Source organism: Glycine max, chromosome 20, assembly GCF_000004515.6.
Source record: "Glycine max cultivar Williams 82 chromosome 20, Glycine_max_v4.0, whole genome shotgun sequence".
Lineage (NCBI taxonomy): Eukaryota > Viridiplantae > Streptophyta > Magnoliopsida > Fabales > Fabaceae > Glycine > Glycine max.
This window is the reverse complement of record NC_038256.2, coordinates 43,161,786-43,178,735: the sequence shown is the minus strand read 5'-3', so window position 1 is coordinate 43,178,735 and position 16,950 is coordinate 43,161,786. Positions and strand designations below refer to the sequence as shown.

The 16,950-nt window shown below is 30.6% G+C and overlaps 2 protein-coding genes across 2 annotated transcripts; both read left to right on the top strand.

Moving 5' to 3' along the window:
* The first annotated feature begins 4,810 nt into the window (after positions 1-4,810).
* On the top strand, positions 4,811-6,528 carry LOC100811303 (60S ribosomal protein L6, mitochondrial-like). Its single transcript, NM_001252906.2, has 2 exons — positions 4,811-4,860; positions 5,932-6,528. Exon 2 carries the CDS (start codon positions 5,955-5,957, stop codon positions 6,261-6,263), a length of 309 nt encoding a protein of 102 aa, NP_001239835.1. The 5' UTR covers positions 4,811-4,860; positions 5,932-5,954; the 3' UTR covers positions 6,264-6,528.
* Positions 6,529-13,268: 6,740 nt separating this feature from the next.
* On the top strand, positions 13,269-14,916 carry LOC100799383 (zinc finger protein ZAT5). The gene has a single exon (XM_006606247.4). The coding sequence runs from the start codon at positions 13,693-13,695 to the stop codon at positions 14,674-14,676; it is 984 nt and encodes a 327-aa protein (XP_006606310.1). The 5' UTR covers positions 13,269-13,692; the 3' UTR covers positions 14,677-14,916.
* The last annotated feature ends 2,034 nt before the right edge of the window (positions 14,917-16,950 follow it).

The window sequence follows — 16,950 nt, the reverse complement described above, 5'->3', positions numbered from 1 at the left end:
ATTAATATTTAAATTTTAACATAATTATTTTAAGTTTGTAAGATGATGAGAATTTGTATCTGTCATTGTCTTTCATAACTTTATATTACCACTGTCTCTTTTCTTTCAAGGGTTGTACAGTAATGTGAATCCGCCATTGGTTGGTAATCATATCATTGTTTATTGAGCAAAGTAAAGTCTCCTTTAAATTATATTTTAAAGTTTTCTTTTTTTTTTTCCCTTCTTTTTATTGATTTTATTATTATAATAATGCATGATATATATGGTGAGTTTGTTTAAATTTTTAAAAAATAATTTTAAAATAAGTTTTTTAAGAAATATATAGGATTTATTTTTTAAAATAAATAAAAAATTATTTTTTAAAAGTATAAGTAATTTAGATAAATACATTAAAAGAATAAAAAATTAGTTATTTTATCAAAATAAATATTTATTTTAACAAGGAAGGATAACTTACAATTGTTTTACATGCTAGTTGGTAATCATATCATTGTTTATTGAGCAAATTGAAGTCTCCTTAAAATATTTTTTAAAGACTTCAATGAATTAACATAATTCACACAAAAAAAATGAATTAAGAGATAGAAAAGTCAATGAATTTTGGCAGAACATTGAATTTACCGGAATTTAAATTGATAGAAATAACACTATATTAGTTTTAGTTGCAACAAAAACTAATATAAAACACAAGAATCCGAGGTGCAGAAATATTTAAATCGTGACGTAATGTTATTATTAAAAAAAAAAACTTTTTCTAACTCTGCTCATGCTTGCCTTCTCCCTCATGTCAAGTTGTTAAAAAAATCCACACCATGATATAGCACAAACACAGGTGCGCACTACAATTGTTTTTTTATCTATTCGTTTATTTATAATAATAATAATAATAATAATATATGGCATTACCATAAAAAAAAAATATGGCATGCCATGGGAATGATCAAACTTAATTTACAATTATTGGGTTTTTTTTACGATGTTATTAGTTATTGATCAAAACTCTCCTTTGAAATTATATTTTAGAGTTTCAATTTGTTGGTTTTTTTATCTATTCGTTTATTATATGGCAGATCACGGGACGGATCAAACTTAATTTACAATTGTTGTACACTTGTACCCTTGTATGTGGTAGTTGGTAATCATATAATTTTTTATTGAGCAAAAGTCTCCCTAGATTTTTTTTTTTAATTTTCTCTGTCTATATATTCCTTTATTATAACAAATTATATGACATTTAATGGGAACTATCCAATTTAACTTACATTCTTTGTTGTAGTTGATGATCACTATTTTTAGCAAAAGTCATTAAATAAAACATGAAATGAATAAATTAGAAAAATTATTGTCCCATAGTGTAAGATTCTTTTATGTTCACATATGATAAATGATCTATTTAATGACAAAAATTTGTGTTTAATTTGTTCATTCTATAAATTTCCTATTGGTCAGCTACAATACACACGGTGCAAGTAGAATTAATTTTTATCCCAGTAAATTAAGAAACATTTGTGATCTTTAATCTAAGAAAAAAATACAAAATAATTTTAAAAGGTTACATAACATAACCAGAGATTAAAAAAAACATGAATTTTATGTCGCAAGAAATTTACAAAGTGTTTATGGTATAATTTGAACCCATGCGTTTTCACTTTCAAACCCACTGAACAAAGTGTTTATTTGACATGTAAATGAAAATTGTATGATTTAATTCTCTTTATAGTCTCTACAGTTTTAATAACTTTTTTCTATTCTTTATAGTTTAAAATATCTCCTCTTGATCTCTATAATTGTAATTTTTTTTAACTCTTTTGGTCATTGCAGTCTAACATCATTTTATTGAAATCCTTTAAAAATGTTATAAACCTGCAACCATCTAATATTTTTATGATTTTTCATCTTCCATTTTAGTTTTGTAGATGTTTTTAAATATAACGACGTTAGGTGATTTTCGACACCGAAGACTAATTAATAGAATTAAAAAAATTTGACTATTGGGAGACCAAAGTGGGATGTTTTAAACTATAGAAAATCAAGAACTAAATGGAAAAGTTGTTGCAACTATAAAAATCAAAAGAAATTGTGCATATATTTATTAGAACTAAATCTCTCTCTCTCTCTCTCTCTCTCTCTCTCTCTCTCTATATATATATATATATATATATATATATATATATATATATATATATATATATAAGTTTTTGTTTTCTTAGGTCTCTATTCTTCTCACTCTTTTTTCACATTCACTTTTATGTGAATACCTTCTATCAATGGTGAACTTCACTCTACTAGCACGCATGCATACAATATATCCTCTTATGTTATAAAATTTTAATATCAATTGAATGATTTAATACTATGTAATTGAATATTAGAATTCAATTTCAATATATATATATATATATATATATATATATATATATATATATATATATATATATATATATATATATATATATGGATTGCTAACATGCATGCTCACACTTTCGTTAATATCCTATAATCATATTCTAATTTATAACTATTAATAATATTAAATATTAATTTAATATAGGTCAGTATATATTAAAATTCTTCAATAAAAATATAAATATATTAGAAGAAGGTTAATGATAAATATATGATATAAATTATATTAGTCAAGTAAACAAATATTACATCGATAATAGAATTTTATTCCAGTCACTAAAATATACAAAGAAAAAAAATTGAATAGAGCACATTCTTATAAAAGTAGCTTATTTCAATACCTTAAAAAATTAGGTTATGGAAATGAGTGTTTTTTAGAGGAAAAAAATTACCCAAATTATAAAAGAGGTACATTTATCAGTTAAGGGTTATATTTAACCTTAGCCTTCCAAAAACGAACTTGGAAAGGTTGTTCTTTTGTGGAGTAAGGAACGATGTGCTGTTCCCCAATCCCTGTGGTTGGGCCTCGAGCTATCTCACGTGAGGGTAACAGGTCCCAAAATCGGACAATTGTTTCTTGCACCCATAAATTGCTTTTTGCACATCTGTTAACTTAAAAAAAAATCATATTTGCAAAACTAACTTGCAGCATATAATTATTGCTATTTGGTTATTTTTAGAACGACAAATTTGGAACACATACAAATTGGTGAAGCCTTCCAAAGCAAATTCAGAATTACTTTTCGATAATTTCATATTAAGCAATCCAAAATACAAAAAATATAATCTGGGTAAACATAATCCAAAATAATGAATTAAATACGGTGAATTACTTAAAATGTAAAATCACACATTTACAAATTTCTTTATATATTCTGGATTAATAATTCTGGAACAGTTTTTTAACAATCTGGATTCTAGCATTCATGAGTAACATTTAGTGATACATATTTTAAATGATTAGATTAATATAAAGTTTAATTTCCTAAATGATTTGTGTGTTTTAACCCCTCTTTTTATGTATGGGATTTCAGGTAACTATTTAATGACATCTGTAATTTTATTTGAGGATCAATCTTGTGTTTTATTTTTAAAAGTTTAAAATATTGGATGTTTTCTAGAATCCAGAAATCCAGACGATCTAGGTGACTTTGAAAAATTAATGAGTATGCCTTGAGCCTTCAAATTAGAATTAAAATAATTTTTTAAATTTCGTGTATGAAAATAGAATTTTCATAATGCCCTCTCATTATGTGATATGAAAATCTCTTTGAAATTTATGATTCTGTTTTTAGCGTAATGCCCAAAAAATTATTCTTGAATACTCCTACATACTGAAATGGATACTTGTGATTTTGTAGTTTGGTTCCTTAGAAAGAACAAAGAGACAAGCTCTGCTGCCATGTAGCTCTCTGACACACAGTATACAATTTTTAGGGGAAAGTAAATAACTTCTGTTGTTTCTCTGTTAGTTTTATTGATTTTCATTTCTCTTGACTTCTCCAGATAGCTTTAGACTTGTATTTCCTAGTATGTTGCTTGTAGTCACAACATATGAGCCTATTTCCATAATCTTTAAAGCAATTAATTATTGTGCTTAGTTTTTACATGTATCACTTGGAAGTTCTGTTTGCTTTGAGTTTTTATGTGGCATTTTCTTCCCATTATGAATTCTGGTCACCTTTTGCTTGCTGCCACAGTGCCAGTAACCTCTCTGTGCAACCTGAATTTCGTGGGGGTTATCGGGCCTTTACATTGCAGTTAATTCTAATAGTATTGGAAATATTGAACAGTATCTAAGTCCTATCGACTCTCCAATACTCTTTCTCAAATTCCATGTAAAATAACACATCCAATATTTTTCTAAAATAAATTTCAATAATATAAAAAATCATTTTTCTAAAAAAGTATAAATAATGATATTATCTATCTACGTTTTATGTGTTCCTTTTTTATTGAGATGTTGCATTTTCTTTACTTTTCTTTCTTAAAGGTGTGTTTGATATGTTTTTAGGCATTACTATTGTTGGCATAGCTTCATTAATACCTTTTCTTGTGTATAATGACAAACGTATTATACACGTTTCTTTCTATTTTCAAGAATTTTCTAAGATTTTTATTTTATTTTTGTCAATGAAAAAATGTTTTAAAACGAAATCATGACGGTGAGTGTATAAGAGACTCCTAGACCCATGTTTAAAAACGAAGATTTTTGTTTTTGTCCTTAGTAAGTAGGCAATTACTTAACGCACCAGTATATTGTTTTGGTGCACCCCGATTGCATAACAAATACATTGGTGCGTTAGGTGCGTTAAGTAATTGCCATGTAAGTAGAAAGCCGAAGTGGGCCCTTGGACTATCGGCCCAGCCCAAATAGTTATGTGTGTTCAGGCGAGAGTGCAGCGTAGGAAGCGTGCGATGCGATTCGTGAGACGTGAGCTGCACCTCTCAGAGGTAACTTCCCTTTTTCACTCTCTCTATTCGAAAATCTCAACTCCAGAGAGTTCTTTCTTAAAATGCAACTGAATGAATCAATGTCTGATAAAACCCTTGGAATCTCAGCACGTGACAGAATTTTTATTTTTTTCCGATTTGTCTTCAATTTTTTTTTTTTTTTGTTTCTTCTCAATCTTTTTTCCCCTGTGAGAAAATCAAGGACTGTGCTGTTTAGTTGGATGTTCAATCCTTGAATGAACTATGGGGAAAAGAAACAACAACACCTGCTCTAGTTGAGAATGAGCATTCTGATAGAGCTATGTTGTGATTATTATTGATGCATTTGATTATGCAAATTTTCGATTATACATCTGCTTCCCTTTATATAGTAATTTACACCTGCTCTTATAGAATGCATACTATTTAGTATTTACCTTGTAGCATACTATGATTTTGATAATTGTTACTTGTTTTACTTGTGCCTGATCTCTTGTCTGCAATGGCTTACTCGAAAATGATAATCAATATATTTCTATGTTATGATGGGTATGACATTCTCTATACCAGATAGGATGCAGCCTCTTGCTCTCTTGTATTTTCTTCCCTCTGCTTTGATTCATTTGAAAAACTTTTAGTTTTCTACAGGGGACTTTTCTTTGAGGGTTTAGATTTACATTCCCAGGAATTTTGAGATGGGTATATAACATTCCTATTTTTGTTTTAAGTTTTATATAACATTCCCAGGAATTTTGATTCCCAGACATGTTTCGAGCATTTTTCCAATTTCTCACCAATTCATTCCCATAGAGGTGGGTATAATTTATTACCATGGAATGATTGAACTCTTACAAGAATAGGTAGTGGGTGGTTTTAGTGAGTATTGGGAGGAAAAGAGAATTTTTTTTTATAGGGATATGTATTGTCTTATAATTACATATTCCTAGAAATAAGTTTTAAATGATACAAAATACCAAAACATGGGCATAGTATGTTTTCAATAATATCATTCCTTGGCATGTTATTCCTGAGAATGTGGCATTATTCCTTGAAACAAATGCAACCATAATTTTGGTTCTCTGGCAATTTTAGGCAACATATTTGCTTTGGAATTGATGGAGGCCAAATTTTTTCGCTTTCTCAAGATTGTGGGTGTTGGATACAAAGCCAGAGCTGAAGCTGCAGGGCGTCTGTTGTATCTCAAATTGGGGTACAGTCATGATGTGGAACTAGCTGTCCCTCCTGCTGTCCGTGTTTTCTGCTTCAAAAACAATGTAATTTGCTGCACTGGAATAGACAAACAAAGGGTGCACCAGTTTGCTGCTACTGTTCGGACTTGTAAGCCACCTGAAGTTTACAAAGGCAAGGGCTTAATGTATGTTGATGAAGTTATCAAGAAAAAACAAGGAAAGAAGTCTAAATAACTCAAATAATCTTAGGTGATTTCATGAAGTCTAGGACTCAGATGTACATTGGCTACACCTTGTCCGCTCAATGATTCACTCTAGGTCTCTCTAGCCTTCAAACGGTTTCAGTTTTGGAATCCTTGAACATAGCATTATGGTAATCATGTATGCTTTGAAATAACAATAGTTTTTTGCTTCTGTATGATTGATATGTACCTTTCAGCGTTTATCTTACTTTGTTGAGATATTTTGTCTAAGGATATAATATTATTTTGAAAGTCTCATTTTCTTTTTGTTCCCTTCTAACGGTTGAAACAAATATTATAGGATGATTAGTTTTAAATTTCACCTCATCCCTTTCCCATTTTCCTCTCCATGTAGTTTTAATTTACTTTATCATTGATGCTTAATTAAAGCTCTTATGTGCACTTTTCTAAACTTTGGGGTTATAACTAGCTTCACTTTGATCTTAGCTCTTAGATGATGTGTGCATTAAAGCTGCTTACTTTGATGTTAAGAACATGGTTACGCTTCAAGCTTTTAATGTATAAGAAGCTTGTAGTGCTGGACGTCTCCACCATTGAAACATAATTTCGAAGAAATCTGATTGATCTTTTCTTTTTTGTGGTTTTTGATTTTCATGTTCTTAATTATTTTTTATCTTTTTATCCAACTTAGAAGTAACACAAACTTGGCTGCGTTATTTTCGATTAAATTGACTATCTAATTATCCATTAAATGAACAAGTATTTTATACCCAACAAGGAATTATTGTAGCGCTTGACTTGGGACTTGTTTAATTGATTCCTTTTGTAATCTATTCTGAAATTCATTTATTTAGTAACTTTTGTATAGCTTTCCTAGTTTAGATGGTGACTTTTTGAGTGTCCCAGAAGCTACTAAAGAATCTCTCTCGTGGATGAGTTTCTGAGGCACAAGCAGAATAATAATAGTACCATAAAATATTTGAAAGTCAGCTACATTAACTGGAGTAGAATACTTCACAATGTTTCGGAAGCAAGAGCATTGGAGGTAGTTCTTAGTTTCCTCTTAGTTATTTATCATCTGATATGGAACTGTTTCTTTATTAAGATTCCACGTCTCAATAATATGCTTTGGCGTTGAAGATTGAGTATAAGTACGAAGTAGTGGCAATAAAGAAGTAGAAGATCTAAGCCAGACGTAGTAGAGGAATCCATAATCAAAAGGGAATAATTTCTTCCTTCTAAGTACAATTTCTTGGTTATGGTTTTCTTTTTGCGTGCTACACACATGACACAACCAACCGCCAAAAACAATTCTTCATGTTAATAATTGGGCCTCGTTAATTGAATCATTTCAATGATTGGCTCGGCATTAAGAAATAGTCAAAATAATTTTGTATCATTATATTTCATGTAGATTTTTTTTACCCTAGCCATGTAATTGTTTCAGTTTTTTATGTTGTTCATGTCCAACCTGATCTAACTCGTCCAAACCAAATTTTGTTTTGTTCCAGTCTTCGGTTTGTTAGTGACAAATCCGACTGACAATCATATATAATTACATAAACTATAACTTAACCCAATCATACATAAACTATTATTTAAAAAATATTTGATTTTTTACACTTCATTTATTTTATTAAAGATATTATTACTTTTTAAATTTGTTGTATGATTTAAATTTCTAGAATTGTTTGATTCTATAAAATGCTAGAAGTTTTAGAATGATCCCTCACTCATAGATCCAACCCAAACCATTATTGAATTGGTTTGGTTCAAAAATAAAAATGAGCCTAACCCAAATTCAACTAAAAGATTTTACTTGGTTTAGATGGCAACTCTAATTAAACTTGATTCAACTTAATAGTCCTTGTGCATCTCTAATATTATGCTCTACCTTTTTTAGTCATCTTAAGGGATCTGAGTCCTGTTTTGCTAGGGCCAACGGCATGTTGGTGCTTTGTTGTTTGATTGATTGTTATCAACACACACTCGCACATTTGTTTAATACTCTAATGTACTTATTTTTATTAGTTTTGAACATGTGATTTTTATCTCTCACATTAAGAGAGTTTTTTTGTATTGAGACTTAGTGTTTCTTGTATGTTTCCGTTGCTTTAATTACTACCATATATTTGTTATTTACTTCTTACAATATTTTACAGGTGTAATTCTATTACATTTTTTTTTTTGTTACCTTACAAAAAGGTACATCGATGTAAAATCAAGCAAATATGCAGGATGTCGATGTCATAACGTGCTGCAGCATCTTGGTATCATGCTAAAAAGATATAATCTCACATCTTGTAAACTCGTCTATTTCGTGACATTAATGTAACATACGCTTGGGAAATCTTAACCTTGAATATTATATTTTTATGAAGTCTTTATTTTTGGTTTTTGAGGAGCCTTTCTATAAAATATTTTAAAAACTCGTTCAACTTGATCTAAAAAAAAATCCAAGTTGAAAGGTTATTGAAATTCCCAAGTTAAATAATTTGAGTTAGTTGTAACTTGTAAGCGGATTTTTAGATTGGGATGCATGACAGAATTTAATTGTCAACTGGGACAACAAGTTATCCATTTGAAGAATGATGTCAAGACTAAAAACAAGGATACAATTCAGAAAAATTTTATGTTCCAAAATAAGTACGTAATGGGAAGGAAAAAAAATATTTATACAAAAGACAGTAGTAAGAAAAATAGTGATGATAATTTAGGGATAAAAGAATAACTTCACAGAAATGATAACAATATATAACAAGTTGTTCAAATTCCCAAGTAAACGCAGGGTAGCGACTAGCATGTTGGCTTTACAGTGTTGAATCATGGAGGATTGCGGTGCTAAATAGACCAATCTTAATTTACACGAAACACGCACTAAAAGGTCATCACAGAAAAAACATTTATCACCAAATGATATTATAATTGCTACTTGTTTTTAATGGGCGAGATCAAATTTATTAAGATAAGTTGCAATGAGTTTATTTTAATAATTCCATCAAAATATTATTGAAATAAATTATTTTTTAGAAATTCTAAACTATTTTTTAAGTCTACAGAAGTTCTATAAAAGTTTTTTCAAAGGCCTACACATTCTTTAAAGACAAAATAATTAAGTAACTAATGATAAGACAAAAATTTCACTCTATATGACATTCGTGAAGAAGTAGTGATATATTAAGAAAAACTTGACATAATATAGACAGTAATAAATTTATTTCATCAAATCAAGCTTTTTTTTATATATTTAACAGAAAAAAATCTTTAGAAGAAAATTTGTCATTTAAAAATCATTAACTGTTGTTTTAAGGGTAGTAATTATAAAAATAAAAAATTGTTAAAAAATAAACATTTAAAATTATTAGTATACATTATTTTTAGTATTTTTTATTTGCTAAATCTTTATTCTATATTACCCATATAATAATAGCTATTTAACATAATCAAGTTTAGAAATAAAGAAAAACATATTATCCTCTTACCCAACTATTTCTTTGAATAAAATAATATTAGAATACTGTCCTTTGTATCTGACTTTTCCCCTAGTTTGCAAGTAAACTATCACCTTCTCTTTCATCGTTGTCAAACACTTAATTTGCAGGAAAAAAAAAAAAAAAAGTCATCCATTAGGATGCACGAGTCTGCATTCAATTTTTGTCATTTATTTGCAGTCTTCTAAGCTCTTTGCCTGCCTATATCCTTATTCCGGATCAAATATATTTTATTTGAAAGAAGGGAGAAGAATACTTCACCCCTTTTCCTAATAATTTTCTTTCTTTTTATTCATATCATTGAAACATATGGCTTTTTTTTTTTATAAAACCAAAATAGGTTGAAAACTAAAACTAATTATCATAATAAGTTGTTCAATAGAATATTTAGCAAAATGAGTAATTTTTGTCATATAGAAATATAGGAGGTGATACCCTAGCAAATTAAGTGAAAATGAAACTTAACGTTGGTGAAAATATATTTAATGACTAGATTCATTGTTATATTTTTCAAAGTTTACCAATAAATATATTTATATCGTGAAAGGTTAAATAATAATTGAAATACTATAGTTCAAGTGTTAATATTCTTGTATTTTGTGTCATGTCAGTTTAGCCGATATTATATTGAATGAAAATATACTTAAACTTTAATTATTAAATATGTATTTAGTGTTGATTTGATTGCCCTAAAAATTTGAGAAATTTGAACTAACAACTCTTATTACAGGACAAACAAAAAATATAAGATATTATTTAGGATAACGCCTCATATTTAATAAATACTTTATTGACCTCATGATAATTAATTTTCATTTTTAATCCATTTTGATAAAAAAAAAAGCCAAAACATCACCTTATTAATTTTCCTAAACACAGAAAAGCCTTCTTTCTAATTAGAATATGTGTTTTGAGAAAATTATTTAGAAGAGATTCTCATATTGCTTGGTTACAATGATTTTGGACTAATTAATGCAGTAGTCATTTTCTTTCAAATCCATAGGTGTACGTTATTTCTCACTTAATTTCATGATCAACTTGTTTCTCATAATACCTCATACTTTAAGGTTACTGTGTATGATGTCAATATCATTACTATAGTTTTGAGGGGGGAAATGTCATTAATAAAAGGCTCATGCTAAAAAGATAAAGAGATGCCCATTAATTATAGAAAAGTGTTTCCTGTTAGTTAAAACTGAAAAGCAATTTGGGTTTAGGTGAATACAACTTGCATGATTGGATTCACTCACTTTAGTTATTTGGGTTTCATGAATCTGAGTTAACCAAGTAACGTTACTCAAATGAAAACGGCAGAACAACTTTGAGTCACGTACTTTTCATCCTACAATAAATTGATGATCCTTATAGATTAATCTGGGTATGCTTTTTTTTTTTTTAATATCTCACATGAATTTAAGTAGGTTTTGGTCATTAATCATATAGTACGAGGATGGATGTCAGGATATAGTTTATAAAATTAGATCTACATGTGAGTAAACTTCACATGAACTCAATGATTGGGAGCAAAATGTTTGTATAAAAATATTTCATGTAGTTCTGCAGAAAAGGAAGGGAGGAAAACTAATCGTGAGTTTTTTTTATATTATAATTTGTAAGAATTGAAGATATAACACAGATTTATAATGGACTCATGCTTTCTATTCAACTAGCTGTGTTAAATTTCTTGATTGATTATAAGCTTTTTATTATTATCATTTATCATTAAAATTAATTTGGATAAACTTATTAATAAACATTATATTTATAGGAAAATAAAATTAATTAAAGAAATATTATAAATCAAACTTTTCAGATAAATTAAAATAAATTATATTTTTGTTTTCCTTTATAAAAAAAAAAAATCCACGTCCAACTTTCCTATAATCACTTACAAGTCACAAGTTCATGAGTACTTTTTTTTTATAAAAAAAAGTTAAGAATAAAAAACTCGTCTTGATTAAAAAGTTCTTATAAATGAAAAGTTAATCCAAATTTGATGTTAACCTTTTGTTACAAATAAAGGGAGTGATAGACTCATAAAGCATGTTTCGTATCCAGCAACTCTTCTTTCCTAATTAAAGTATTGAAAACAGAGATCTGAATCTTCTTTTATATGCAAAAATTATTGGAAACTTCTGTGACATAAGATGGAAAGAAATATCAGTTAACTCGTGTTCTAATCTCACTTTCTGAAAATAACTTGAAGATGAAAGGACAATTAGGAAGTGATGTCTACCTTATTGTACTTTATTTAAACTCGACAAGTGAAACATTTCAGTGAAATCTTTTGGGAAAAAAAAAATCTCTTGTCCCTATCTTGCCCTGTTTTAGTAGCTAGCTGGGTGGATACTGAGTAACACACTTATCTCCATAGCTATTTAAAAAAGAGTAAAAAATATTTTAATTTTATAAGAGAAACAAACTATTTAGAATTCTAATATTAGTATACTATATTTAAAACAACATTGTCAACTAATCAATTACCTTGACCATGCCTGAATAAATTGTGAAGAATCATAGTTTTGAAAATGTATGGAAGGAGAGGAGATCTTGTTTGAAATTAAGATTAGAGCATGTTACACATCTTACATATGTTTTGGCTTATTTATAATAGTGTTTTAGAAACCGAATTTTGGAAAGTAAAGGGGGAAAAGAAGGGCTGAAATTTTAGTTAAAGTTACAGTCCCTCTTTGAGATGTGTCTTTTACTAGAATTCAGGAATAAAAGAGAAGAGAGAGTGGGAAGCACAAGAAGTCCATGGAATGTGTGGTCATGCAGGCATGACAGAATGCAAAAGCATAATAAGAAAGAGTCATATAAATATAAATTAAAAAGTTAAGTGAAGGGAGCACCGCAGATTCCGTGGTTCCAGGCTTGCACTCCAATCATCTCGTGCACAAATCGTTGAGCCAAAGTAATGGGCTATTGCTTCCTTCACACCCCCACCCCCTCTCTCTTTCTCTCTCTAAAATTAGTACACACATGTATATCAACCTCTATCTTGCACTCTATATGTCTTTCTTCACCAATACGTGTTAGTAACTAAACCAAATATATTGCCCCTCACGCGCCTTCAGGACAACAAATCCTTTTGTGCTAACTCATATCTCACATTCATTAAAGTAGATGCCATTAAAGTGAAACAAACAATCATTGTATTGATTGATGAGAAGTTCAATTTAGTAGTTCTAGTAACTAACAAGGTTAATTAATTGTGGGCATGAATTTTACAATTGAACCTTTATGCGGTTTAGATTAGCCATTGAGTGAAGAGAGCTTCAATTTGTAGATTTAAAATTTGGATTGTATTGTATGGTTTACAATTGAACCAAATAGGTAGTGAAAAAAGATTGAGAGGCTGGAGTCACATGCGAGTTATATATAGAATGAGAAATAGGGAAATCCATCCCATGGAGAGTGGGGGTGGTAAATAGTAAATACTTGGACTAGGAGTCCAATGTAATGTGATGAAATTGAATAAATAAAGGTAATAAAGAAGCATGCTAATATAAGCTTTGGTTGGGGTAGTTTTTTCATTTCGTGAAAGTGCGTTGGCAAAGTGTGAGAAAGAGAGTGTGAGACGGACTCTGTGTTTTTAACAACCACTCTTTTCCAATCTGTTCCCCCCTTCACCACACTCTCCAAATTTGGCCACTTTCTGTTAAAATTGCATTATTTTTGGTCTATCTTTTTCTCGAGTGCTATGTTCTCTCTTTTCATTTCTAAATTTTTCCAATCCCCACAGGCCTATAAATAAACGCTTCCAAAACTTGGATTGCAGGGCTTATTCACAGTTACTGTTGTATGGGGTGGCTTTTGACTCCCCCCGACTTATTATATCCTTCACTCCCTATCTATATATAATATCCAACCCCCACTCTCCTTTCTCTGCTACCTTACAATTACAACCCTCCTAGCCTCTCTCTCTCTCTCTCTCTCTCTCTTTGGTGGTGTCAGAAAAGAATCAACATGGAAGCACCAGAAGAACTCTCTTTGGGGGGCTCAAAAGATCACACCAACATTGTCAAAGGAAAAAGAACCAAAAGGGTAAGGCCACAATCCCCTATGCCATTCTCCATCACCTCCAATTCTTCCACCGGAGAAGGAGAAAAAGAAGAAGGTTGCAACAACGGTGATGATGACAACAACAACATGAAAAATGAAGATATCAATAACATCAACAGCTCTCCCACCTCTTCTGCAGGATTACAAGACAGCACAGATGAAGAGGAGGACATGGCGAATTGCCTCATCCTTCTAGCTCAAGGGCAATCACGGGAATCCCCGAAACACGCGGAGGAGGACGCCGGCATGAACTCCGCCAAGTACAGCAGTAGAAAATTCTTGGAAGCTGCTACCTTGGGGTCTAGCAGGGCAGGGTACTATGTCTATGAATGCAAGACATGTAACAGAACCTACCCTTCATTTCAAGCACTTGGAGGCCACAGGGCCAGTCACAAGAAGCCTAAGGCATTGATGGCTATTGGCCTAGAGAAGAAACAGCAACACCTTTTGTCAACAGATGAGGAAGAGTTTCAATTGAAGACCAATAAGTCACCATTTTCCCTTCAATTGAATACAAAGGGGAATTTGTACAGCAACAACAACAAGTCCAAGGTGCACGAGTGCTCCATCTGTGGTGCTGAATTCACATCAGGACAGGCATTGGGTGGTCACATGAGACGCCACCGCGCTCCGGTCGGAACCACCACCCCCGCCACACTCTCCTTCACCCCTTTGGCTTTGGAACCAGAAGAAGATCACCCCAGAAAGAAAAGGAATGTGTTGAATTTGGATTTGGATCTCAACCTTCCTGCCCCAGAAGATGATCATAGAGAATCCAAGTTTGCCTTCACATCCAAGCAACAACAACATCAACAACCACAACAACAGCAACAGCCACAAACAAGTCTTGTCTTCCCCGCACCAGCTTTGGTGGATTGCCATTACTAACAAGGTTTTAGATTGGCATTTCCCAAGATGATCACAAAACAAAACCGGGGTTGATGTGCAAGTTTAGCGATACGGTTGTCGTCTGATTTGATTTTTTTTCTTTATTTCTTTTTTGATAATCAAAATTTACTTTACATGATTCTTTTGATTCTTTGTAAACTTGATGAAGCCATGGCCCATGGTGATTAAGGGTGAGCTCAGTTGTTTATTGGAGAAAAGTTTTAATATTTTCTCTGCAAAGACCTCTCCAACTCATGGATAGCGCATGTTGGGGTATCTTTTTTTCACTTCTTTTTTCATTGGTGTTAGGCCAGCCAAAGAATGTGATGTATTATGACTGCAGAGAGAAAGAGAGGCAGAGAGGGTGTTGGTAGTGGTACTATCCAAAAAAGTCTTTGTTTAAGTTTCATTGTTTTGTCCACAAGAAAACATTAAACACAACATTTTTTTTCTATCTCTCTCTCTCTTTTTCACAGTGTGTGTCCCCTCATATTGGTCATGGAAATAGAATAAAAGTAGCGAAAGCCAGTAAGTAACTGCTATTCTCACATGAATCCTCAAGGTGTCCTTTTTCTCCTTTACCAATATGTTGTCATTAAAAATATTATTATTGTTCAGATAATTTTGTTCTTTTCTTTGCTTGTTCTCTCTCCCTGTGCTAGTTAATTACCTAAGCAACCTCATGAAACCACCCAGTGCTTCATCATTCATCATTCACGACCCTCAATTTCTCCGAATCCTCACAATTGGCTTAGATACAGCTAATAACAAGTGTCAAAATTGGAGTGGATCAAATCCACAAACCAAAAGTAAAGATCATAGTTATGTTGAATTAAGTTATTTAACATATTAATAAACTATGTGAGATTTTAAATTTCATTGCTTTCTTTTCTTTCTGATGAAGTATAAAGAGGCGTTGAAGAAAACTGTGTTACTCCGCAAGTGTAGATTTACACTCAACCTATTATCATTTAGGTCATTGTATTTGTAAGATTAATTAATATGCAAATATTGTATAACCAAAGTTCCTTTTCCATTATTTTCTTTTTATGATTTTTTTTTTGTTAAGAAGTCAAACGCAGCATGAGATCACGTCAATACAAGTTGAGGATTTATTTATAATTACTCAGAATTAGTTTATAACAAATAAATATGCTAAAATTGAACAGAAGGGCACTGGTGACTTAACTAAACTTTTACCAAGTTGAGTAGGTTGCTAATCAGGGGTTCACTTGCCAATTTTTTATAAATGATCATGAAAAGAAAAAGGTGAATTTGGATAATATTTTCTAAAGAAAAAAAAATTATTGGACAAAAATAGATGGAACCAAATGCAATCAAATGAGATTATTTTAATATAGTTCGGTTTTTCTAATTAGAAATAAATCGATCAGTTCTTAATTTAAGAAAACATCGGATGAATTTTTTCCCTACAAATAAAATGAATTTAAAAGATTGAAGTCACTATATAGTTGGATGGGGATGAAAATTGAAGTCTAACTTTTATGTGTCAGATTTAATTGGTGTCATGTGGTCCTCTTGATTCATCAAGCTCGTCTACCTAGAATACTCAATACTTGACCCGGAACGATGTCGTTTTACGATGAGATCCAGACAAGGAAAGATAGCACTTTTGTTTCGATATGTTTTTGGTTAAAAAAAACATGAACATACAGAAAATTTAAAAATATAAGACACAAAAAATGTAATATATATAATTAAAATAAATCTTAATTTCACCAGAAAAGATTAATATATTAAAATAAACATAAATCGTTTTCATATTATAATTCTTATTTAATATATTATAATTATAATATTTCCATTTATATTGATGTAAAAAATTGAAAGTAAAAGAACACAAAATACACCTGGGAATATTTGAAGTATCCATAGTGTCCTATACGAATACGCGCGGTGCTATCTAAAATGGAAGCTATACTACTTTCCTAACCTTGTTTAACCCCTTCTTTTATTTATATTCATATTTCTGGGTTCTTGATTTTATTAGAAAAAACATTCTTTGTGAAACTATTATAGAGCTTGCTTTTGCAGCTACTGCTATACTTAGAGTAGACAAAGCTTTTTTGTTGAAGCATACTTTGCCTTTAGATTACACCCACATTTATGCTAAGACAAAAGAGTATACTCAAAACTATTTCTGAAGGCAAACTGTAGACTATACGCAGAGTATACACAATACATCACACTTCAATATACTTTGCCTCTACCGCACACTTTTACCCACCACTTTTTTGCGTGTGAATGATTCTT

Excerpts from the sequence above, each read along its gene's own strand:
- LOC100799383 (XM_006606247.4), top strand. The coding sequence starts at position 13,693 with ATGGAAGCACCAGAAGAACTCTCTTTGGGGGGCTCAAAAGATCACACC.
- LOC100811303 (NM_001252906.2), top strand. The coding sequence starts at position 5,955 with ATGGAGGCCAAATTTTTTCGCTTTCTCAAGATTGTGGGTGTTGGATAC.